This window comes from Rhamphochromis longiceps, linkage group LG8 (genome assembly GCF_057381845.1).
Source record: "Rhamphochromis longiceps isolate RC_006_pf linkage group LG8, R_longiceps_female_GT1.1, whole genome shotgun sequence".
Lineage (NCBI taxonomy): Eukaryota > Metazoa > Chordata > Actinopteri > Cichliformes > Cichlidae > Rhamphochromis > Rhamphochromis longiceps.
The window spans coordinates 7,363,180-7,388,289 of NC_140564.1; the positions used below are offsets into that span (position 1 = coordinate 7,363,180).

Consider the following 25,110-nt stretch of genomic DNA (forward strand, 5'->3'; position numbering starts at 1 on the left):
TCTGCTTTTCGTGTCTTCCAGCGTCTCTTACTTCTTCCTGGACAAAAATAGGGTATCAATATACTTAATCTTGAACAGGACGTCTGTAAGCCAGCGGGAAAAAATCCTGGAAAAATCAACACTGAACAGAGAGATAGATCAAAACTGCTGGATGATTGTGGAATTCTCATTTTTGGGAATCCAGACTCCCTCAGTTAACCTCCACTGACTGACAACAACCCTGACTTGCAGCCATGATTTGCAGGTGAGTCATGGCTGCAAGACTGATACCATTTAGTCTTCTAGCTGGCTGGGCCCATTCCACCTGTACCATTTGGACTATTACTACTGGGTAATTCCGGACTAGGCTCCTCATGCATCTCATCAGGATCAAATCCAGATCCTTAGTGCTGCACTGTAGGTTCCTGCAACAGGGACTTCATCTTGGTCTGATGTACCTTTATACTGCACTGTGCCAGTGGTACTGTTGCACAAATTGGATTGAATGTTGAAAATAAGGGTTAACTTCAAATTCTTTGACTCAAATCAGCAACTAAATGCCAGAAGCTTATTGATGGCTATTAAACGAGGTACAACTTGCTAAGAGACAGTTAACCAAATATTAGTGAGAGTGTATGTTTATATTTGACACTATATGTATAATTCTTACCTTTTGCAGATTAGAGAATATCCAAAATGATTTCCAAATGATGGACCCAATTTTTGTTTTTTAATGTCATAAAATATATATGCTGTATGATTATTCCACCCTTGTAAAAAGAACAGCTAAAAGAAATCATCAGTCAAGTCCAGAATTACAATGGCATTCATGCACATGATGAGTTTATATGAACTTCTGTATGTGAAGGAAGACATTAATAAAAGAATAATAAAGAATCTTGCTTCTTATTATTGGTATGCAATTCTAGCATCCTAGTTTTCTTGGGTGTGCTTGTCAGGTATATTAATCTCTGTCCAACTGTATCCGACAAGGTACTCTGTCATTTTTTATTATTATTATTTTAATTTATCTTTATGCCTGAGAGATTAGGTAATCCCCTTACTTCTGTTCTGAAAGTTTGGAGGACTGTTTAACAGCGGCTAATCACTTTTATTCTTCCAACAGGATGATGTAATAGGAGCATCATCAGAGCTCAGTCTTTCCTGTATTAGTTTATCAGGTGAGTTCTGTCATGGAACTGTAGATTTGCCAGTGACTATGTTTAAGCGATCATAAAGTAACCCTCATACCCTGATGTTACTGGGATTGTATGTTGAAGTAAAAATGTTATCTAGGTTTCTAAATACAACAGAATATCCAAGTGATGTCCACATTGGATCAGATACTTGACTTGGGACACTTCTTACACCTACAGAGAGGTAGTGTATGCCCCCATGTGGTGGAAAATTAACAGGAATGCAGTTCTGTTAAATCAACTTTCTAAAGTGTCTCAAGAAGAAATGAACACAACAATATACATTTTGATTATGATCAATTAACTTGACCCTAATACTCCAAATACTTGTATTCAGTGCAATTTGTAGTTTATCTCTAACAAATCAGGAAATGGTAAATGGCCTGCATTTGTATAGCGCTTTTCTAGTCCATAGGACCCCAAAGCGCTTTACACTACATTCAGTCATTCACCCATTCACACACTGGCGATAGCAAGCTACATTGTAGCCACAGCTGCCCTGGGGCGCACTGACAGAGGCGAGGCTGCCGGACACTGGCGCCACCGGGCCCTCTGACCACCACCAGTAGGCAAACACGGGGTTAGTATCTTGCCCAAGGATATTTGGCATGCAGCCAGGGTGCAGCCTGGGATCGAACCGCCGACCTTCTGATTAGTGGCTGACCTGCTCTGCCACCTGAGCTACAGCCACCCTTATGTTAATGTTTCTAGTTGTTTGCTTTGTAACTAGAATTAGCAAAGATCGTGAAAGATTTGTCTTATTTTAGAGAGGAAAATCCTACATGTTCTTATCATAAAGCAGTTTCCTATCTGGGGGAGGTTTAAATCCGTAAGAAAAAGCAATACAGTGAAAATAAAGATAACATAGTGAAACAAAGGAACGGTGTCACTATGACTCTCAGTCAAGCTTTTGTACCATGGTGGATAAACAAAAAGAGTTGAAGCTGCTGTTACAGTCATTGTTAACTTGAGTGTTTCCTTCTTGCACCTCAGAAGCTGCCTCTATATCAGGAAGTGTTGATGATGTTGTGGAGGACGAGTTGCTGTGAGACCAAAGATATTTAAAAAAAACCAAGGTATCTTCTCCCAGTTTGATGTCTGATTCTGAACATTTGCTAGTGAACGCTCTTGTGTGAACCATTATGTCTAAAAATGATTAACTTTTCTTTAGCAGCCCTCAACATCTACTCCTCAGCATCAGCCCTAATGATGATATAGAGCTTTGCCTAACCTAAACTTGATTACATAAACCCTCTTCCTGAAGCCTTACCTACTTGATGAGTGTGCCACAGTTCTTCCAGCCATTATCCATTTGTTGTTGTTACTTCAGCAAATAATTCTTTGTTTTTTGTTTAATGTTTTGTTCTGCTTTGCTAAATTTTGTGTTCAAGGAATAGGGAAAGGAATAAATCTAGAATGCCAGTATTATTACTGAAAAGCACTGTGATTGGAATTACTGGAGCAAAGTTCAGTTGGTTTGTGGTTAATATTGTTTAGTTTCTTGCTATACTTGTATGTATATCAAAAAAAACTATGCCCATTATCAGGCTTAAGTGAATATATTTTGGAAGTTAAAAGCTAAAGTGTTGTTGAATGTGGTTCTCAGATTTTGTTCAGTGTGAACATATTACATCTACTGTAGAAATCTTTCACAAGAAAGATTGTCTTTGAAAATGTAATAATGTCACTATATCCTAATAAAATATTTATTTTACTTCACATGTAATACTTGTGTATTTTATTTTGAAGTTCTTTTTATATGGAAAAATTTCAAATGAAAGTCAGGAGCTAGTTATAAACAAAACAAAACCATTGAAATTACTGTAACGTTACTGTACTTACACCGACTAATAATCTGTAGTTGTTCTGAAGGCCCCTTTCATTCAGTTACTCTGCGAAATCTATTTTGTGTCTACATCGGTCGATGACCTCCATTGCAGATCCACCAATCACACGAAAGTAGGTTACGGTCGCTCATGCGCAGAGGCTGCAGAGTAATTTGTTGATATCCTGCTTGGTAGTATTTAGACTAAAATTCAAAGCTAGGTTATACCCCAGGTGAGGGGATTTGTTTGAATTAGGAAGTGCAGGTAACTGGAAGAGCATCTATATGAAGGGCTGATGGAAAACGCAAGGGATTTGGTGAGTTGGTTTGAAACATTTTTGGGCCGCGAGCCTCCGTTTCCAGTGGATTGTTCAGGCTAGTACGCCTCCTTTGTTGTTATCTGTTTACGATAGCCAGCTAGTGGCTCACCCATCTACACATAATACTAAAGCTCTTTCTTTCGTCTCTTTCTCTCTCTGAAAAAAAAACCAAGTAGAGTTTTCTTACAAGTCTAACTATTGCAACTATATAATAGACGAACGTAAAAAGGCTTTGCTCTGAAAAAAAAAAACCCCTGGAGAAACAGGTTCTGCTAGCTAGCTATGCTAGTGCTGTTTAGCTTTAGGAGGTGTTTGTAATAAGGCCGTCCCTTGTTTTAGTTTCGGTATTAGTTTACTTTTTAATATATATGTATGCAAAATGTAGCTTACGAAGGATGTCTTTGGAAATGGGTGTCTTGAGATATATATATATATATATATATATATATATATATATATATATATATATATAATATTATTTTTTTTTTAAGTTAAACAGTTGTGCGTAGTGTAATGTTTGAGCTGAGATGCTGTGAAGAGGAAGTAAACTAGCTTTGACAACATGTACGCATTGTTCCGGATCCTGTGATCAGACTTCCATATTTTCACGTAGAATTTATTTATTTAGATGTTTGGGCGTTTTGAACAAAGTCATGCTGACTCAGATATGGTTCGCTGATATTTTCCTACCTGAATCTAAATGATGCATTAATAATGAAAGGCGAACTGTAAAACTGCATCTTTCAACTAAAATAAGTTCAGCTTCACTTCAATACTAAAATTTAGCTTAGGGACTTGATTTTTGTTGACATTTGTCTAAAACATCTTACAAATGCTCAAAAAAGGAAATAATATTGATTACAAAAATAATAAAAATGTGAACTAAAAAGATTTGAATCTTTATTTTCTTCTGGTCCATTATTATATTTTGCATCAACCTTGCAATCAAACTATTTCTTTTGCAACTATTGCAGACTGTGTCTGCTCCCCCATTCTTCCCCTTTCTACCTCCCAAGAATGCCTTAGAGCAATATTCCCTTTCTAGCCTCCTCACAGAAGTTGTTGTTTTAAGTATCTTCGTTTTTTTGTATTGATTCGCACAGAGATTGAGATTAACAGTAATAAGAATTATTTTAAGGCACTATTATTGCTGTGCTTTTACCATTAATTATATGTTCAAAGAAAAGGTTAATTTTATTAATATTAAAAACCATGGTATATTTAATTTGAATAAGAGCGCCGCTGTTAAAAAATAAATAAATAAATAAACTGGGCATCTCTTCTGCACTAAAGACAAATTTTTGGCTAGTTTGTGTGGCTAAACTCCAGAACCACAGAACAAGGACATTTGTAAGGAGCCGTTAAAATAAAGTGCAATAGCTCAAAAGAATTATTTTTCTTTTATTGAGTTTTACTAAAGTAAAATAACTCAAAAGGAATGGAGTAAAATAAAATGATTTGAATGAAATATGTTTTTCTGAACAGTTACCTTCTCTTAGACCAGGGGTGTCAAACTCAAATACACAGTGGGCCAAAATTCAAAACTGGAACAAGGTCGCGGGCTAACGTTAATATTTATTGAAAAAAAAAAAATCTTCCTCCAGATTTAAGAATGAATCTCTTCTTATGGACTCAAACAAGTTTTGCTGAAAAACTGAATATGGAACAAGCAAAGCTTAATACTAAAGAATATATATATTAGCTGTATAATACCAGTAGGCCAGCTCTAATAATAATTTGGTATGGCTTTGCGGGCCAAATGTAATTAGGCTGCGGGCCAAATTAGGCCCACGGGCCAGAGTTTGACACCTATGTCTTAGACCAATTTCACTGCTTTCTCCATGACCAATGCCAAAGTAAACGTGTTACATTATACGGAGAAATGGAGAGGAGAACCTCCTGAGCTACAGACACCCCTAAAAGCATCCATATGAATTCATTCAGTGTTTCTCTGTTGTGTCCTCTGTAAAGGCTGAGCGTACCCCACGTTCAGATCGTAAGCGACGAGACTCATTCGGGATGTTTGATGGCTATGACAGCTGCAGCGAGGAGTCCACCAGCAGCTCTAGCTCAGACGACAGTGAGGATGAGGTGGTACCCTCTATCCCTGCTAGTCTGCCCATCATCAAGAACAATGGACAAGTCTACACCTACCCTGATGGAAAGGCTGGAATGGGTCAGTACATGAGGCTTATTTTTTGTGTGTATTGCTTAAATAATAATCTGTGAGTGAACAATAATAGTGTTTACGTTTAGCTGCTGTGGCTCAGGAAGTAGAACGATTATTAGTTTGATTCTCAGCTCCTCAACATTCATATGTGCAAATATCCTTGGCCAAGATATTGAATTACCTAAACAGTTAATGCATTACTTTTGGTATACCCTTTGAATTAAAGCTGAAATTTTTCATTTGTATCACATTTGGTTAATTTAAAATCCACTGTAGTGATTGGGTGGCTCGGTCCCCTTCTGCTCTATTCTACATGCCAAATATCCTTGGCCAAGATAATAACCCCAAGTTGTTCTCCGATGCATCCACCGGACAATGAATGTGTATGACTGTTGGGTAGAAAGTGCCTATAAAAAAGTGCTTGTGCGATTGCATGTGAATGAGTGAATGAGGAAAGATGTATAAAGAGCTTTTAGTATTCAGAGTAGAAAGGCGCTATATAAAAACCAGTCTATTTACCACGTACAGAGCAAAAATTGCAATTGTGTCAATTTCCAAATACTTATGGGGATAACTATAAATGCCATTTACCATTTGTAGACTGCTGATCTATTTCGGTTTGTTTTCACAGCCACCTGTGAGATGTGTGGGATGGTCGGTGTACGAGATGCTTTTTACTCCAAAACCAAGCGTTTCTGCAGTGTGTCCTGTTCTAGGAGTTATTCCTCAAATTCTAAAAAAGCTAGCATCTTGGCAAGACTCCAGGTAAATGCATTATCTTTGATAAACAAGTATAGTAGTTTCATAATTTTGTATTATGTAAATATTAACATCTGCTTTGGTTTTTACAAGGGCAAACCACCAACAAAAAAGGCTAAAGTCTTACAGAAACAGCCTCTCATGGCAAAGTTGGCAGCTTATGCCCAGTACCAAGCAAGTCAACAGAACCAGGCCAAACTGAAAGCGGGTAGGCTATGAAAAAGCAATCATGATGGGGCTCATATTTCTGCTCTTTTTGATGTACACAAGCAACAAACTAATTGTTGTTTCCGTCAGTGGTCGCTGGAGAGAGTTTTGACTGGGGGCAGTATATCTGTAGCAGTAACACGGTGGGGGCTCCTGTCAGCTGTTTCAAGCATGTAAGTAGCTGGAGCTGAGAATATGGTCACCACTGATATGATACTATGATTATCATAGCTGATAACTTCTGTGCCTCAGGCCCCCATGGGAACATGTTGGGGAGATATTGAAGTAGGTGTGAGGATTGAAGTGCCCAACTCTGATACCAACTTCTCCACCAAGGTGTACTGGATAGCAGAAATCATAAAGCTAGCAGGTAAACACTACAAGTAATTAAGGTAAAATCTCTCACACAACCCTTGGGGTGTTTTTAATTGTGTTTGTGTCTTTTCATTTTTGTGAACTCTGTTAGGAGTAAGTGTTAATGCTGAATAAGTACATCACGACATAGCAAATGTATGCAAAGTCCAATGTAAAAGTCACACTGAACATTTGAACAGTTAGTTTCGCTGTTTCCACAACAAGTAGTTGTTGTTGATGAGACAGTGAACCACAAGAGAGGCATTTGGCTTTACATAAAAGAGAACTTGCAGCTGCTAGTTGACTCAGAATCGGTGTAGTAAGGTTGGGTGATTGGACGAATTTATCAACGATCAACGATAGGCTGAGCCTTTCGCCAATCGTTTTTACAAGAGCAATTTATTTATTTGCCCGTTAGTAAGTTTGCTAATAATGTTGGTTGAAGCTAAGAGAAAAAGTCAACAAAAACAATAATAGCGCTGTTTTAACGGCACCCTCCTCAGTGTGCCCCCAAATGCAGCGATCAATTTACACAAAGTCATAACAGAAAGAAAGAAAGACAGTATCCTATGTTCAGTAAAAAACAAAAACATTTTATTTAAATAAAAAAATACAATGTTGGGCAGGGAAACAAAGAAAAACTGGTTTCTTTTTTCCACTTTAACCGTGTTTACTAGGGGTGCAACGATATTCGTATCGATATTGAATTGTTCAATATAGTGCTTTCGGTTCGGTACGCATATGTATCGAACAATACAACATTTGTAATTTATTTTATCAACTTTCCTTCTGACGATGCTGTCTGTGTTGAGCGCTCAGTGAATCTGCGTTCGACTACTCCGCCTAGGCTGCACTGTCGAGCGCAGATCCACTGAGCGCTCAACACAGACAGCATAGTCAGGAGGAAGAGCGCAGGGCAAGCTAGCGAGACAGAAGTTAAGCTCTCCTTGCAAGATGGACCTCCCCCACCCTCATTCAGATCTGGCGTTTGGAATTATTTTATTTGGTTTTCATGTGACGTATGACCCTGAAGGTAAGCGAGTCATGGACTAAAGTAAAACAGTATGTTGGATGTGCCATGCAATGCTCAATTACATGGGTGGGAACTAGTGTGTTAGCGCAGTTAGCTGGCCGTCTAGCCCCATGCACGGGGCGATCGGCGGTAGCTCGTTAACGGAGATTTGCCGTGTTGTGGCGTTAAGGTCATTTCAACGAGATTAACCTGAAAGCACTAGTGGGAACACAACGAATATGACTGCACATTTACGCCGACATCATCCTAGTGCAAAGACAAAAACAACAAGCATGCTACTAACTTTAGCCGAGTCATTTAGACAGCTGTTAGCACATGATTCTCCTTATGCTGCTGAGAATATAGCCCAGAAGAAGCGGATAGTATAGCTTTTATTTTGGAAAGAGACATTTCTCTGTAATAAACTCTCTTTTCCAAAGATGAGTGATTCCTCAATCAGATACAGGGCTCGCAAAATCGCTAGCCCGACGTCCTGGGGCTAGCGATTTTTTTCAGACGGGCTACCCTGCCCGTCGGGCTATTGTAGGAAGGAAAAATATATGTCAATGCTTTTGCATTCTTTCAGAAATGTAGCTGGGTAATTATGTCATTGGCATCGGTGAGCCACTGTCAATATGTGACATATTGAAATCGCGTTTGAATTTGTGCTTGTTTTTTTGCTTTCACTTTGCAATCGTGCGAACATAGAGAGCGACAGCACTGATCTGTGAGTGATGATAATTTGTGCACCAATTCCTCTGACATCGTCTTATTAATCGTTAGCTTACTATGCAAACATGACAAGTGAAATCTCCCGCAGCTTAAACATGTGAGAGGTTGATCGCGCAGAGAATCGCTGAGCTTATGTGAGTGCGTGTGTAAAAGCAGCAGGATATATATTTTAGTTCTGCTGAGCCAAATAAGACAGGTCAGGGTGAAGAAGTGACAGCCAAAGAAAAGCTTACCACAAAACGGAGAAGTTATGACAAATCAGACTATAAGGCAAAAAGAAAGTGCAGCTTTATGGTTTCATGGACAAAAGAATTTCTGTGGCTGCAATATGACGAGCTAAATAACCAGGGCTGCACATAAGTGGTCTGCAGGTGTGCATTCGCTGTCAAAATAAAAAACACGCACAAGGGTTAGGGTTAAATTTAAAAACTGTACTTTTGAGTTAAAATATATATTTATAATTTTAATAAATGACAAATTAAAAAGGCATGAACATTTTTTTTGTATTGAAAAAATATCGAACCGTGACACCAAAGTATCGAACCGAACCGAACCGTGAATTTTGTGTATCGTTGCACCCCTAGTGTTTACAGGCTCTTCCAATGTTTATCTGTCTTACACACTCGACCAAACAACAAGATACAAAATGTATGTTAAAAAATGTTTCTTCCAGCGAACATAAAAAAAATCTTTGACGTAAAGTTGTCTTTTGTGCGATTTGGTGCCTCTCAAATAAACAAATGACTAATCAAGAACGTACCTATATTAATACTGAAACAAACAAGAAAAGAAAGTGAAATATTCCCTCCAAAAAACGTATAAATTCAAAAAGTCACCTGTGCAAATATATCACCTATCGTCATTTATTGGACTGACGAATGCCGGTTGGAAAAATCCTACATATCGCCCAACCTTGTAAAGTTGTAGCCTTAAGTTTTTCTAGGTCTTAATACTACACACTGACACGCTGCAAGAATAGTTGTATTTATTTTTTTTTAAATTACAGTACTAAAATAGTTTAAAAATTCATTCTCAATTGAGCCAATATCATCCTCATTAGTCAGACCCATATCTGTCAAGGTTTATTGCTTTGTCCTGGCAGCAATTGTGTTGATGACAATACTGACAACAAACCTACACATAGATGAAAGTACCAGATATATCCCTCTACCTGAGCTAATAAAAGTCTGTATTTGATTTTTAAGTTTTACCATAAACAAAGAAATAAGCAACAAACCCCTTCTCCCATTCCACATGTGACAGTCCACATCCCAACAAATAAAATGTGCAAGTTGACATCAGAGGGGGAAAAAACCTTAAAAATAAGATGTTTACATTCATTGGTATGTTTAGCTGTCACATGTATTTATCATCTATGTGTAAAGTACAGGACAATCTGATTTCCATTCCTTCACTAAGGCTTCACTTCAGACATCTTTGTTATGAGCTGTTAAAGAAATTCAGCACTGAAACAGAAGTGATTTTCTGAGATTGTTTAGAAAGAAACCTTTGGAAAAAATAATGTGCACATTTCCACGAGAGAAATCCCACGCCTGATTCTATCCTAGCCTGCTTTTTACATCCAACACAAAAACTGCAGTCGTGGTGCTTTCGATTGTACTCAGAACTCGGAAATTCTGCCTTCTGAATAGGAAGATGTAGGTAACACCAGACTGCAGATGAGCTGCATACAGAGCTGGACTGGGACAAAAAAATCGTCCCGGGCATTATAGGAAAAATCATAAAGCCTTTGAATGAAAATAAACACTGTTGTGACAGTGATGTACACTGTTCTGATGGTATACATGCATCAATCTATCAATTGTTTGTTGTAAGACTCAGATAATTATTTTTTTTAAAGGGAGACATTTTAAATGAGAATAAGAAAGTATTTCCTTGTGCCCCCCTTTCCCTTTTAATGCTCTACCTGGCCCCCTGGCAACAGTTTGCTAGACCCGCCCCTGCACAGTTACCAGCTGTCAGCTACTTAGAAAAGGATCCTGGTGTTATTTGTCTCTCAGAAACAGTTCATTTATTAAGTATTAATAAATAAGCGCTTTTCACAGCGCTTATTTATTAAGCGCTGTGAAAAGCACTTAATAAATAAAGTTTACTTACTTACTTACTAGTTTACTTCATAACTTCCCTTCAACTCATTCATGTTAACTAAAAGGTAAACCTGTTTCTCCATCACAGCTCTGATGATTCAGTAAGGACATCTCCTGGTTTCATCTTCATGTTTCCCTCTCACCACATATCCAAACCGACATCATGACCAGCAGCTTTACAGCTGTGGCTCCAGCAAACATCAGCTGATACTAGAAAGTAATTTTAAATAAATTCTAACAACAGCTGATCAAGCTTAAACATGCTGCTGTTGTTTAGCGCGACATCCGCTGGTTTCCTCTTTCTGGCGCAAAGTGGGCGATAAATAAACACGAGAGAAAAGCCGATCAGCTGATCATTGATCAGTTTCATGATTGAAGTAGCAACAGGAGAGAGAGGGGAGAAGAGGCAGCTGTGCAGCAAAGACACAGAATAACTCCAGCTTTGTGTCTTTTTCATTGTAGCTGAAGTCCGGGACAAACTGTGTTCCTTTTCACCTCAATACGAAACGTGTAATATTTTCTCTGAATACGAGACGATTCCGTTTTTTACGGGACGGTTGGCAACTCTAATAATTAACCTTATGAACAAAATAAAGTTCAACATCAGTAACATAGCACCACCCAGCTGTATAGAAACTCCGTCATGCTAGCTAGCATGCAGTACGAAAAAGTCAGCATAACAAAAATAAACTCCACCTAAACTTGGTTTATATCTGACCCAGATGGACTGCAGGTCATAACTTCTTACCTGAAGTTCAGTTCACCTGACACTCTCGGACCAGCGGCCGCTTCGGGTCTCTCCTCTTGCCTCCCTTTTCCTTCATCCACCTGCTGGCCTCCACCACTTGCTAATGTTATTGAATCTGTGGAAGCTCCGCGATAGCCACCACACGAAGTAACGAATAACGAGCCTATTTAAATCCCAGTAACGAGTAACGCGTTCCCGGTTTTGGCATAATAACTAGTTACCGTGCTCGTTACCACAATAATAACGTAGTTACTGTAACGCGTTACTTAATAACGCGTTAGTCCCAACACTGTTTATACCACATGTGAATACGGTCTTTGTATCAAATTTTTTTTCTCCAACTAGTCAAGAAGCTGAATATAGAATAAGCAAACTGACCGCGGATAGTGGTCAATTTTTCAATCTACTGTTTCTGATGTCAAGAATTAGTGCGCACATTAACAGTGTTTCCTCTTGTTCTTCAGGGTTCAAGGCTCTCCTGCGTTATGAGGGCTTTGACAGTGACACAAGTAAAGACTTCTGGTGTAACCTCTGCATACCTGAAGTTCGCCCTGTGGGATGGTGTGCTTCAAGTGGCAAACCCCTCGTACCTCCAAAAAGTGAGTGTTTTGACAAACAAATCACTTAAGTTTTCTTTAGCACTATGGTTAATTATTGCTGCTCTCTACAGGCATACAACATAAGTACTCTAACTGGAAAACGTTTCTTGTGAAGCGCCTCACTGGAGCTAAAACACTGCCACCTAACTTTAATGATATGGTAAGGCATCAGCCCAGTATTGTAAAGCTGCATTTTATATATTTATTTTATTTTTAAGTGTTCTTGCTGAACCTAAAATTACAATAAAACATTGTTGTTGTTTCTGTTCATCCTTGGCTGTTAAATTTCATCTTGGTTTAGTAAACCTGTCACTCATTTTTCACTGAAGGTACAGCAAAACATGCAATTTCCCTTTAAGAAGCTAATGCGAGTTGAGGTGGTTGATAAGAACTATCTCAGCCGGACACGGGTGGCGCTGGTAGAGCAAGTGATTGGAGGTCGCCTGAGGTTGGTCTATGAGGAGAGCCAGGGTGGAGCTGATGACTTCTGGTGCCACATGTATAGCCCTCTTATCCATAATATAGGCTGGTCAAGAAGCATTGGACACCGCTTCAAACGATCTGGTAGGCACACTCACTTTGTAAGGAGTCTGAGGAATCAAAACTTGTGAATTTTGAAAATTGTTATAGTTGATCAAGTAACAGTCCGGTGTGAATGTGGGTCACGTGTGTCAATATTTACTTGAAATCTTCATTGACACACGTGACTACAACAATGCCCACTTTATGTGTAACCAGTCATTTTCATGTATTCATATTCTAGATATAACAAGGAAATTAGATGGTCAAGTCGATGCTCCTCCACAGCTCTTCCAGAAGGTAAGACTTGGCAAAAGAACAGAATATATTTCATCCTTATTATCCCACATGTGAACCACCACTAAAAGTCCCTGTTCCCTTGCAAGCTTCCCCCTTTGAAAAGCAGATTTCACACTTCAGCTAGGAAGATTTTCAACACACAGACGTGATGTACTGTATGTGTGTGTACATGCATGATGAGTATTCAGCCAGGCATAACAGTGCTACGACTGGTTTGGATTTATATTTAAAAAATTAAAGCACTCCTTTCATCAAAATGAATAAATACAGGATTAATGAATCTTTAAACTCCACTTAAATTCAAATCCAAGTGGGGAATAAGACCTGAAAACATCTTTTTCTTTACTTTAATGTCCCCTTTAATGAACTGGATTTTTTTTTGGCATCAAAAAAGCAAGTTTAAAACATTATTTGTTAACCAATATTTTGAAAGAAAGCTCGCAATCAAATAATACTGTGTTGCTTTTAACTGAAATGGCACAAATAAGGCTTTAAACGTTACTAAATACTTATTTATTGTCTGAGACTTTAAACATGTCCCCATAGTGTCTACTTTTCTACTCCTTGATCCTGGAGGCACAAACCTTTACAGGTGCATTCCCAAGTCAATCCTATTATAAAATGTTGCAGTTTCAATGTGAGTTGTCAATTCCAAACATAACAAACATTGAAAGTTATAACCCTTTATGGTATATAGTTTTGTTTTTTTATTTTTAGAAAAAAAACTTTAACCTAATTTTTTAAGTGCTTGGGGGTCCCTGTTAATATAATAAGAAATATGTCTCTTCCACTCTCGAGCAAAATTTGTTTTGTTGCCTCGTGGTAGCCCTGTGTTATAAGGGTACCAAAATTTAAGTTTCATACTTATGTAGTAGATTCGGTGGGAAAGAGCTATTTATTCAAAATGTTATTGTGTAGTTTAACAAATATGAAGTTAATCCTCATAAAAGCATTTAATCCAACAGTGGTGTTCTGTGCTCTTGCTCATACATGCATGGATTTGTCTGTCTGTTTCTGTGTGTCTGATGTTGACTACTCCATTTGGAACTTCGTAAAATGGAGATGGATACTACATTTCTGTCATTTGACTTTTCAATTATCATTTCATCCTGGTGCATGACATTGGCACACAGTCCTTTTCAAGCTCCAGAAACGTTTGTGTACACAGATCATTTACATACACAAACTGTTGCTTAACCATGAACATCACATATGTATCACCCTTAATTGAATTAGAATAGCTTTTATTTATATATATATATATATATATATATACACACACATACACATACACACACACACACACACACACACACACACACACACAGACAGAGTGGGGGGGTGCAGTTGCAACTATACTAAATAAGATTATAATAAATACAGTTTAAAGAGGTAGGGATGTTGGTTGCATTGAAGTATAAATAGAAATACGGTTTATAAATAAGACTGGAGGAGCCACGGATTGAATCACCAACCTTCCGATCAGTAGGTGACCTGCTCTACCTCTACCTCCTGAGCTACAGCCACCCCCGTAGCTCAGGAGGTAGTTCAGAGACTCATAACTCATGAAGAAAGCAAGACGAACAGCTTTAACCGGTGTGCTCGGTTGTGTGTGTGCACGTGAACGTGAGTGACTGTGTGTGGATGTGTTTGTGTGACTTCCTGCTGATCACAAAGGGTCATCTCCCCTCCCCCTGTATATGGCTCAACCCCGTTTTAACAGTCTCACCATACACAAGCGCAGGAAGTAAAACATCCTCACTAAATAAGAAAGCAGAACTCTCACATAGGATGTCCCTACAATTAAACACTATAGCTATTGCATCCCCCACATAGATGTAGTCCGGGGAGGAGGACAGAAACTTACAAAACTTACAAATTTAAGTAAAACAATGACAACATTTAACAATTTCAACCTAACAGGCCCGCTTACTGTACCGTCACTCTAATCAAGTTCACTAAGGGGATGACCCTAACTGTCTGCATTCTTTTCATAAATTTTTCTTTCTTATTTTCTTTTCACTTGTCTGCCTTTTATTTTACAGACGAAGGAAGTGGACCAGAGTGGGGACTGGTTCAAAGATGGGATGAAGTTAGAAGCCATTGACCCCCTCAATCTCTCAGCTATATGTGTAGCTACTGTAAGAAAGGTAAGCCAGTTTTGATTTTGCAAAAGTCAGGATGGTGTAAAATGTAAATAAAACAGAATGCAATGATTTACAAATCTCCTGAACCCTTATTTTATTCACAATAAAACATAGAAAACAGATGTCTGAACTTAAATATTTTACTATTTGATGAAATATATTAGCTCACTTTGAATTTCATGGCAGCAACATGGCAAATTTGGGACAGGGGCAACAAAAGGCTGGTAAAGGAAGTGGTACTAAAAAGAAACGGATTTAGGAAGATTTTGCCACTAACCCTAACCTGATCTTAACAGGTTAAGATGATTATCAGTGTAACCAGTATTTCCAGTATAACCAGTGTTTCTCAGAATTCTCAAGGGGTTCACTAATGCATACACAAATGCAGGTAGGCTATTAAGTAACATTGTGTTGGCTATTAAGAAACGGCAAAGCCAAATGGAAACATGATATAGAAATACTACCATCTTCACTGGGTCAAAAGTCATTTGAAATAGACTTACACAAGGTGGAAAACTGTTTTGTGGTCAAACAAATTGAAATTTGAATATATGTTGATCAATGGTTATGACAATTTGCATATTAATGATAGAAGAAGTCACTTGGTGGATGAGTGATGAAATGTTTCTTCCACTGAAAATACTACGTCCAGATGAACAGAATCAATGTTTCAACACAGTGAATATCTTTGTGATTGCTGTAAAATTAAGGCTATAATTGCACCACTGTTATCTTCAATGTGATGTGCCAATACAGTGGAGAGCAGCTACCTGAACTTTATTTCCACAGAAGTACATTGTCTTGTTATTAAATGTACTTCCTTTCTGTATATGATTCTAGATATAGTAGCACCTCTGAAAAATACAGCCTGAAATCAAAAGTAGTTGACTAGAACTCTCAAACGTGCACCTTAAAACAGATAACTTATAAGCTGCAGAGGAAATGGCATCTAACTAATTTGGCAGATCATCATTTAGCCTGCAAAAGTAGATTATTGCTCTATAACAAAGCCCTCCGTAAAGGTAGAACATCGTACTACTCATCACTGACTAAAGGTAATAAGAATGATGGGTTTCTCTTCAGCACTGTAGCCAGGCTGACCAAAAGTCAGCTCTGTTAAGCCAAGGATTCCTTTATTTATAAAGAAATTCAAGAAGTCATCACTACTTAAGGTTAAAATATCATTAGAGAAAAAATTACTGTTACTGATGTAACTTTGTGTACACCTACTTTCAATACCACTGATAATTTATTTATTTCTCATCCACTATATTAAGTGGTGGTTACGTACCACCAGTATGCTTGGTAGTGGTTCCAAGCAATCCAAGCAGGTTAAAAAAATCTAAAGTTATCAAACTGCATGCCACCGAATACCTGGCCAGTAGCATCACTTGATGAGTCATGAGAGCACTCTTGTTAACTAAATCAAAACCTTCATTTTTTTTTTTTTTTAAACCTGTAAACGAGAGAAATGGATACAGAAACAACACCGTGTTCCCAGAGTCTAACGCAGTGCCACAGACCGAGCATTAGCATTCTAGCTTCGAAGTCCACCTTTGTTGTAGTGTTCTTGTCCATTATTAATTATGTGGCAGGATGCGTGGACGTGTTGCTATTGACGACAGTCACGTACATTAGTTCTAGTGTTTTGTAATGGGAAACCATCCAAGTTGGGTCGTGGCGATCCGTGGCCAGTTGATCTGGGTTAGGTGCTAATGGAAAAGGGGCTTTACTGCCATCAAATTGTAGCTCCATAGTGTAGTGGTTTATCCTGGTATGATCTCTTGGAGTTTGTCAGGAGGCAGCCAGCATATAAAGTCTGCCAAATCAAATATGTGAAGAGTCACCCCTTATGAACAATGGAGCAGCCAAATGTTTTTGGGGTGTAATTGGTAGGGGTGAGGGGTGAGGAGTGGGGGTTCCTGCTGTAAAATGAAAAAAATGTTTTAAATGGTATATTTTCTCAGTTTAAACCTTCAATCTGTTGTTTTTTGTTTTGTTTTTGTTTTTTTTGTCCTCAGGTGTCAAGAGATTATAGATTTATGAGATTTGATTGTGTTCTGTTTCTAGTTGCATCTACATTTTTTTTTCTAAATATTTTTATTGAGTATTTGTGGATATAGTTTACAAAGAAAAAAAGACGGAAAACACAAACTTTACAATGAATACAAAAGAGAACTTCTCATGTTGGAACAGTTTTCCTTTCTTATTATTTAGCAAACAAGCAACAAGGGAAAAAAAGACAGAAAGAAAACAAAAAGAGGGGGAAAAAAAGAAAAAAGAAAGCCACCGAACATGGGAGGGCGAGGCAGCAACCTTCCGCCAATCAAAATGGCACGCCTAGCCAAGAGGGAACCAAAGGACAGCACCCTGCGCTTTGCTTTTGGAATATGCTTATCATCCTCTCCCGCTGTACCAAAGAGAGCAAGTAGGGGGTTGAGAGCTAGTTTCAGGCCGGTGGCCTTGTTCAAAGTCCAGAAAACCTCCTCCCGAAAAGCATCTACATTTTTGGAATTTAGGTTGTACATTAAAGTTGACATGACATAACTCTCTGCTATATAGGTGTTGGCAGATGGATATCTCATGATTGGGGTAGATGGCTCAGAGGCAGTCGATGGATCAGACTGGTTCTGCTACCATGGCACCTCCCCTTCCATCTTCCCTGTTGGCTTCTGTGAAATCAATAACATTGAACTCACACCCCCTAGAGGTACTCTACAGTTATATTTTTTTTCTTCACTTTGGAACCTTAAAATTTGGGGTTGTTTATGTTCTGACCTTGACACATACTGTGTTTCTCAGGGTACACTAAACTCCCATTGAAATGGTTTGACTACCTCAGAGAAACAGGTTCAGTAGCTGCTCCTGTCAGGCTCTTTAACAAGGTAAGGTTTATTGATGTATATCCTGTGTGGTTTTTAAACAGTTTAAAAATCTTCTGCTAATCAAAATCCCATAACTTGCAATAAAAACACCATCTGCAATTATCTACACCACAGGTGTCGAACTCCAGGCCTCGAGGGCCGGTATCCTGCAGGATTTTGATGTGTCCTTGATCCAACACAGCTGATTTAAATGGCTAAATTACCTCCTCAACATGTCTTGAATGTCTCCAGAGGCCTGGTAATGAACTAATCATTTCATTCAGGTGTGTTGACCCACAGTGATATCTAAAACCTGCAGGACACCGGCCCTCAAGGCCTGGAGTTCGACACCCCTGATCTACACTATATAGACCAGGGGTGGGGAACTCCAGGCCTCAAAGGCCGGTGTCCTGCAGGATATCACCCTGGGTCAACACACCTGAATATGATGATTAGTTCATTACCAGGCCTCTGGAGACATTCAAGACATGTTGAGGAGGTAATTTAGCCATTTAAATAAGCTGTGTTGGATCAAGGACACATCTAAAAAATTGCTTAACTCCTAGATATTCCATGATCAACTGTAAGCAGTATTATTGCAGAGGAAAAGCATTTGGGAACCACAGCAACTCAGCCATGAAGTGACAGACCACGTAAATTTGCAGTGCAGGGTTGCTGAGTCCTGAGCCATGTAGTCGGTTGTCAGTTATATGCTGTAGAGTTACAAACGTTCTCTAGCATTAACATTAGCACTATGCTGGGAGCTTCATGATATCGGTTTGTCAGTCTAGCTGACCCAGTACTTTTGTCTGTGTATAACTACAATCAAAACATGTGTGATAACTAAGTTTAAGGAAGTGATTCCTTCACTGTTAACATGATGGAGACTGAAAATGACTTTCCACTCTCCATCTTTGTTTGTCCTCGAAAAATTGTTGTTACAAGTGTTACACAAGTATGATTAATCTGTCCTCATTAAGATGGCTGTAATTAAATTATTACTTGAAAAGTTCTTACTAGCTACTTTTATTTCAAAACATTTGGAGATGTTAACTGTCAATCAGTTAAATAATCATTGCAAAAGAACAGATAATTTGCAAAGATTCAGTCCAGATTTGCGCCATAGCACAGACACGGCACTGGTAAGGTAACAAATGATCAATGATCAATTGATGATCAATGATCAATTCAATTACCACTGACAACAGTATTTTACTAAGGCGATTAGAATACAACGGTAGTATCAGTCAGTGTGGTCTGAATTTGATATCTCTACTAGATTTAAATTTCTCTTATTCATGCTCAAAAGTTGGTCACAGAGTTCCACGGGGATCCAAGAATGAGTGGCCATTTATTATTTTAAAATTGATACCATAGGTGCATCTACTAAAAATTGTGGACAAGTTTGAATATCAGTGACCTTGACCTCAAGGTCCAGGTCAGAGTCCATTTAAAAAAAACTTTTTTCCGCGACGTTTCAAAGAGCCGGAAAGTAAATAAACGGCAGACAGAAATGAGGCAGGTCGAATCGTCTTGGGTTTTACGCATGTGCAGTACTGGAACGTAAGCGTTTTCGGTTATTTGGCTCTCTCTCTTGGCTCTCGGCGAAGGCGGTCGCACTTTTTCTCCTCTCCTCCTTCCCCTTATCTTCCCTGCTTAGCCTCTTGTGTCCTTGTCTTGTCTCGTGTGTATTACTTTCCCTCGAACAGTCTCTCACTGTCGTTCTCTAAAACCTAAAAGAGAATTATGGATTTGATCAACTGGTCTCTGAATGCTATTGACACCCTTTTCTCAACGAGGAGTCTGGGCTCGGGAGAGCCCGAGTGCCCTGGAGGGACTTTCCCTGCCGGATACATGATGGATGGGTGGCAGAACTGGAAGATCATGTGCCTGGCGGGACTGTCGATCGAGGACGCTGAAGATATCTACCTATTCGGAACCATGATAACAGGGTTCTTGCTGATTGGAGCTGGCTTGGCCCTGACTTATTGGAGAAATATGAGAGCGGAACCGGCTGTTCAACCCCCCCCCCCCCCCCCCCAAAGCTGCCCGCTGGAATCGAAGCGACTGGATGAGGCGCGACCTCTCACAACGAACGCAGTGTGGTTAACACCTTGGAGACGCTTACAGCTGCCGTGAAGACTCAAAACAACACCATTGAGCGTATGTTGGGATACATCAAAGAGAGGCCTGCTCAAAATGAGACCCTTGAGTGAAAGTTGGATCACATCGCAGAATGGCTCACTGCAGTTGTGGGGTCTCAGAATCAAAAGAATGATAACACCATGGAACAGAAGTTTGATACCATCATGGGGAGGCTTGCGGCTCTCCAACGGGAGATTGAGGGACCAGTGTCGGAGTGTTAGGAACAGCTTGAAATTCTCCTCCTCTGAGCTGCTCGCATAAAAAGAAAATTGACAACCTCAACATGCGGACACCATGGCGCCAGCTGGGGCTGGAGCCGAACAAAAACTCCCTGATAACGACTGTGTGATGACTATTCTTCCCATCCCATGCAAGGCCACCTGGATTGGCTAGCAGACTGTTTACTTAGCCTGATAGGGCGAAGGACACTGTCTCAGCTGAACTATGGACACGCACACACATACACTTACACTGATAAGCACTCACACATTTCCCTTCCCCTTCCAATGCCTTCGATGCTTGTTGCCTCCTGGGGACGGGTCTGGGCCCGCGCTGGAGAGTCGGCGCAGTGGCAGGATGGCTGCTGTGTTGCCTGGGATTACTCCTTATCCCCAACCCTGTTGCTGTTCACGTGCTCTATAATGTTGTACTGTGGACATTTATGTGCTTTCTGTGCAGAGGAGTTTTTTTTGTTTCCTGCTCTCATGCTGTCCTCCTGTAGCCCAGCATGAGTAGAGGTCTCTTTTTTTCCTCTTGTACCTTTCCCATTGTAGTGTACATTTCAGTGTTTTTTTTTTTTTTTCTGTAATGCAACCGTTCTCTGACTTGTATCCCCATGTGATGTCTGTGTTGTATGTGTAAGGTCGGGGGGCGGGTTCATTCCACTGCAGGGCAACCTGCCACTGCATGTGGCGAATAAACTTTGAACTTGAACTTGATTTAAATGTGGATGAACAACTCTATGAAAATGATAGTGTGGACGCGGAGCGTTTTCAGACGTATACACTGTTTTCATATTTATCCGGGCTAGTGTAGATATAGCCTTAGAATCACCAATTAACCTAACCCCACCCCACTAACTGCATGTCTTTGGACGGTGAGAGGAAGCTGGAGTACCTGGAGAGAACCCACACAAACTCCACACAGAAAGGCCCCGGCCAGGTGGTCGGGATTGAACTCAGGACCGTCTTGCTGTGAGGCAACAGTGCTAATCTCCATGTCACCGTGCCCCATCCATTTAAACAGTAGCAGTAAAAACTCATGTCATTATTGGTCATATTCATGTTATGACTGACAGGATTTGTAAAGTTTCTCACAAGCTTTTACTGAAGGATAAATACAGGCTGCAGTACTTTTAAGATCCGGGTTTTGTTTGTTAAATTTCTCTTTTTCCACTGTCCTTGATCCTTTCATGTCCTAGGAGGTTCCCAATCATGGGTTTCGGCTAGGCATGAAGCTGGAAGCTGTTGATCTGATGGAACCAAGGCTGGTGTGTGTCGCCACGGTGACAAGGATTGTGCACCGCCTACTGAGGATCCACTTTGATGGTTGGGAAGACGAGTATGATCAGTGGGTGGACTGCGAGTCGCCTGACCTCTATCCAGTGGGCTGGTGTCAGCTAACAGGCTACCAGCTCCAACCGCCTGCCTCACAGAGTAATGCCATAATGCTGTTCATACTTCTTCCTCTAGTGTCTTAGTGCAAAACGTTTAGAGAATTATTAATATCAAGGATCAGACAAGATAGTAGGGCAGAGAATGGGATCACTACATGAGACAGTTATAATGAACTACAGTAGGTCACGAATAGCTGTCACTTGACCAAAAACTTTTGGGATCTGCCTCAGAGAAAATGGTTGAGCTTATCAAGTTTAAGAAAGGACATTACATCACGCAGCCATTGAATGTGCAAGGGGGTATTGCTGCATTTCCAGAGGAAGAATAGGTGTTTTCTTGCCAATATATAACTGAGAAATAGAGAATCGTTTGTTATCCCACAGACCACCTGTGCGGTTGAGTGTGCGCACATCTAGACCTGTAAACATTGTGAGGTAGGGATGTGCATATGTGTTTGTTTGTCTCATAGGGGTGTTTATAAACTGCCACCAATCAGGAATGCCTGCTTAGAATTTATAGATTTACAGTGAGCTTATTTCAGGTCTATTTCTCGTACTGCATTTATTTCAGCAGTTCAATTGATCATTACGTTTTGTTTTTTTCTGTTTGTTTGTTTTGTTTCAGTGGTGTTTGTCCTGACCACTGAGAGTTAGTAAGATACACAAGAAAAGACAGTAGAAAGAAAGCAATATAGAAAAAAGGGAAAAATACAGAAGACTATGCCTGAGAAAGCTGAAAAAGCAAATGGGTGACACGGCGAAAGGAGAGAAAAGATAAGGAACAAACTGGTGCTGTGAAAGTTGAGCAGTGGCTAAATGCTGGGCCTCTCCAGATGCAATTTGTTGATCTCTAAGATGATGTGGACCCAAAAGAGCAGTTTGTACTGAAAGAAATTTCTCAGATATAAGGAAATTAGCCCCGTGTATCTTGACCATGTCTTGCTCCACACACAAAAGCAAGGCAATTTTCTCTGCAGTCAACATAATGAAAACTAAATATCCTTCGCAGCCTTAATGTAAATCTTCAAATTAACCGTTCCTCTTCATATGTAGGTCTTTTAAAACATTCTCTTTTTGTTTTGACTGTTCAGTCACTGCAAACCACCTGGAACTAGAAGATAGTAATATGAGCATGTTGCTGTGGTGGCTGTCTCAAGTCTGCCACCTTGCAGTAGGATGACATCCTGAACTATCTTACCTAGGGCTCTTGAACTTCTCTCCAACCATAACCTATATCATTTGGAGAATGTTTGCGCATGTGCCTCTGCCTCACAACTGCCAAAAAGATAATTATGTATCCTGCCAAAGCTGGAAAAGGCTCCGGCCCCCCTCCTCGTCCCGCGACACTGAATTGGATAAGAGGAAGACAGTCGTATGGATGTGCTTTCCTCTCATTGTATGCTTGAATGTCCTTTCTTGTTTCTTTTTTAGGTAACAGAGAAATGTCCCAGTCTGTTCCCAAGCAGAAGAAAAAGGCCCAGCAGTATAAAGGCCAAAAGAAAAGTGAGTATTCCCTTCTTTAGCATCAGAGTTTCTCTGCTTTATCTACTTGTTCTCCTTTTTGTTATCAGCTATCTTAGTAAGGGGGCCCCTTACCCTAACCATTAAAAATGAATGCCTAACCCTTACCCTAAACCTAACCATAACCTAATTGTAACCCTGACACTAAAACCACATTTTGAGCCTCAAAAAGGCCTTCAAATATGTGAGGACCGGTGTGTGTGTGTGTGTGTGTGTGTGTGTGTCCTCACAAGTGACTGTTGGTTCTCACAAGTATAGTAGTAGTAGTAGAATGGAGATTTCGGTCCTCACAAAGATAGCTAGACAGGAACACACACACACACACACACACACACACACACACACACACACACACACACACACACACACACACACACACACTCTGATTTAATGCAAAAAGGTCTATTAACACATAGTGAGTGAGAAAGGTGACTGAAGAAGAAATACTTAACACAGCATCCCCGGCAGCCTATTGCAGCATAACTAAAGGAGGATTCAGGGTCACCTGATCCAGCCCTAACTATATGCTTTAATCCTCTGGGGTCGACAGACGCGCCGGTGCGTCAAAATCACATGACCAATTTAAGATGACACAGCAACAAGATGCAGCGACACAGAGTCTCCAATTCAACTTGGTTCGGAAGTGCGGACTGCAAGGCACACACCAGTTTTTAAATTGTGTCGTTTGGCCACGTAAAACCAGAGTTATGATAAAAAATACACGCAATGTTTTTTTTCTGAACAAAACAGTGGTGTTTACAGCGAGAAGAAATGGTTAAAAACTGCATTTTCTAAGGACAGCGCTAGCAAACACTGCGCTTGCGAGTGAAAAAAGAAAAAACACCCCTTCCCTATTGGTGTTAAAGTTTACTGTGTCAGCCAATCAAAAAAATGATATGGCAACATGTGGCACTTGGTTTTTAGGAAGAGGGGGAAGTTTTAGGAGTGACACCTGCGAGAGAAAGCGGGCGAACGAAAGAGAGAGAGCGAGTTTTCATATGTGAGACATTAGTGACGTTTAGCGTGTTTGGAGGCTGTAGTTAGTGTGTAGTGTAGTAAATGTACAATTTCTATTTGCATTTCAAGTTATGAAAATGATTCGTTAAACATGTTTGTGGCTTTTACAATAAAAAATGTAATTTAAAAAAAAAAGAATTTTCTCTGAATTTTTAAGCCTAGTCTTAAAGGTAGAGATGGTGTCTGTCTCCCAAATTAAATTTGGAAGCTGTTTCCACAGAAAAGGGGCATGAAAACTGAAGCCTCTGCCTCCCATTCTATTTTTAACCTCCTAGGACCTAGCAGGTTTACTTCAACTAACCCTGACTTTCTCCGCCTCTTTGTCGGAAACCTGACTGTAGGAAGTGTCAGACATGGCGTGCTCCTTCCTTGAAGAGCCAGTAGATGTTGAAGCCCAAATTCTCCGCAGAGCTCTCCACCGGGAGAGAGTGATTAGAGCGCGTTTGGACATTTTATCATTTCCTGATGATTTCCTGTGTGAACGTTACCGTTTTTCAGCACAATCTATAATTTATTTGAATAACATCCTCAGGCCTAATATTGCTCATGTGACACATCGCGGACATTCTCTCAGTTCTGTACATATTATTTGTATTGCACTTCAGTTTTTTGCAAACGGGAGCTTTCTGTATAATGGTGACGTTGAGCACGTTTCCAAGGCTACCGTCTGTCGGGCAGTCAGGAATGTTACAGTTGCACTGAAACGTCTCCTGTACTCGTTTGTGGTGTTCCCCGGTCATGGACCCACAAGATTTATCAAAGAGGGATGCCACAAAATTGCAGGTATCAGGATGAACGAAACTTAATTCATGATGTGGTGACACTTGAACTACTACTTAAATTTTACATTTATTTTCACGGTTCCCAGGCGTGATTGGCTGTACAGATGGCACTCACATTCCAATCATTGCTCCTTCAGTAAATGAAGGAGACTATGTGAACAGGAAGTCTTTCCACAGCATTAATGTACAGG

At 39.8% G+C, this 25,110-nt stretch overlaps 2 protein-coding genes across 11 annotated transcripts in view; both read left to right on the forward strand.

Annotated features, from left to right (window-relative positions):
- Positions 1 to 2,894, forward strand: part of LOC146663026 (tudor and KH domain-containing protein-like) — a 33,777-nt gene extending 30,883 nt beyond the window's left edge. For 2 of the 8 annotated variants that reach the window (XM_085415620.1, XM_085415612.1), the window contains exon 12: positions 79 to 1,098. In XM_085415620.1, coding sequence (XP_085271746.1) covers positions 79 to 198 — 120 coding nt within the window. In that variant the 3' untranslated portion in view covers positions 199 to 1,098. The other 6 variants (XM_085415615.1, XM_085415616.1, XM_085415614.1 and 3 more) reach the window with 6 other exon arrangements.
- A 254-nt stretch (positions 2,895 to 3,148) lies between these two features.
- The window catches only part of LOC146663027 (MBT domain-containing protein 1-like), a 35,640-nt gene continuing 13,678 nt past the window's right edge, over positions 3,149 to 25,110 (forward strand). For 2 of the 3 annotated variants that reach the window (XR_014912992.1, XM_085415621.1), the window contains exons 1-15: positions 3,149 to 3,317; positions 5,292 to 5,496; positions 6,122 to 6,255; positions 6,343 to 6,457; positions 6,547 to 6,629; positions 6,709 to 6,826; positions 11,875 to 12,009; positions 12,081 to 12,169; positions 12,339 to 12,573; positions 12,773 to 12,828; positions 14,874 to 14,978; positions 17,538 to 17,685; positions 17,778 to 17,860; positions 21,405 to 21,639; positions 23,031 to 23,102. Coding sequence is in view for 2 of the 3 variants with exons in the window: in XM_085415621.1 (XP_085271747.1) it covers positions 3,297 to 3,317; positions 5,292 to 5,496; positions 6,122 to 6,255; positions 6,343 to 6,457; positions 6,547 to 6,629; positions 6,709 to 6,826; positions 11,875 to 12,009; positions 12,081 to 12,169; positions 12,339 to 12,573; positions 12,773 to 12,828; positions 14,874 to 14,978; positions 17,538 to 17,685; positions 17,778 to 17,860; positions 21,405 to 21,639; positions 23,031 to 23,102 (1,834 nt within the window). In the remaining variant the exon portion in view is untranslated. The remainder of the gene's footprint in view (positions 3,318 to 5,291; positions 5,497 to 6,121; positions 6,256 to 6,342; positions 6,458 to 6,546; positions 6,630 to 6,708; positions 6,827 to 11,874; positions 12,010 to 12,080; positions 12,170 to 12,338; positions 12,574 to 12,772; positions 12,829 to 14,873; positions 14,979 to 17,537; positions 17,686 to 17,777; positions 17,861 to 21,404; positions 21,640 to 23,030; positions 23,103 to 25,110) is intronic. The other variant, XM_085415622.1, reaches the window with a different exon arrangement.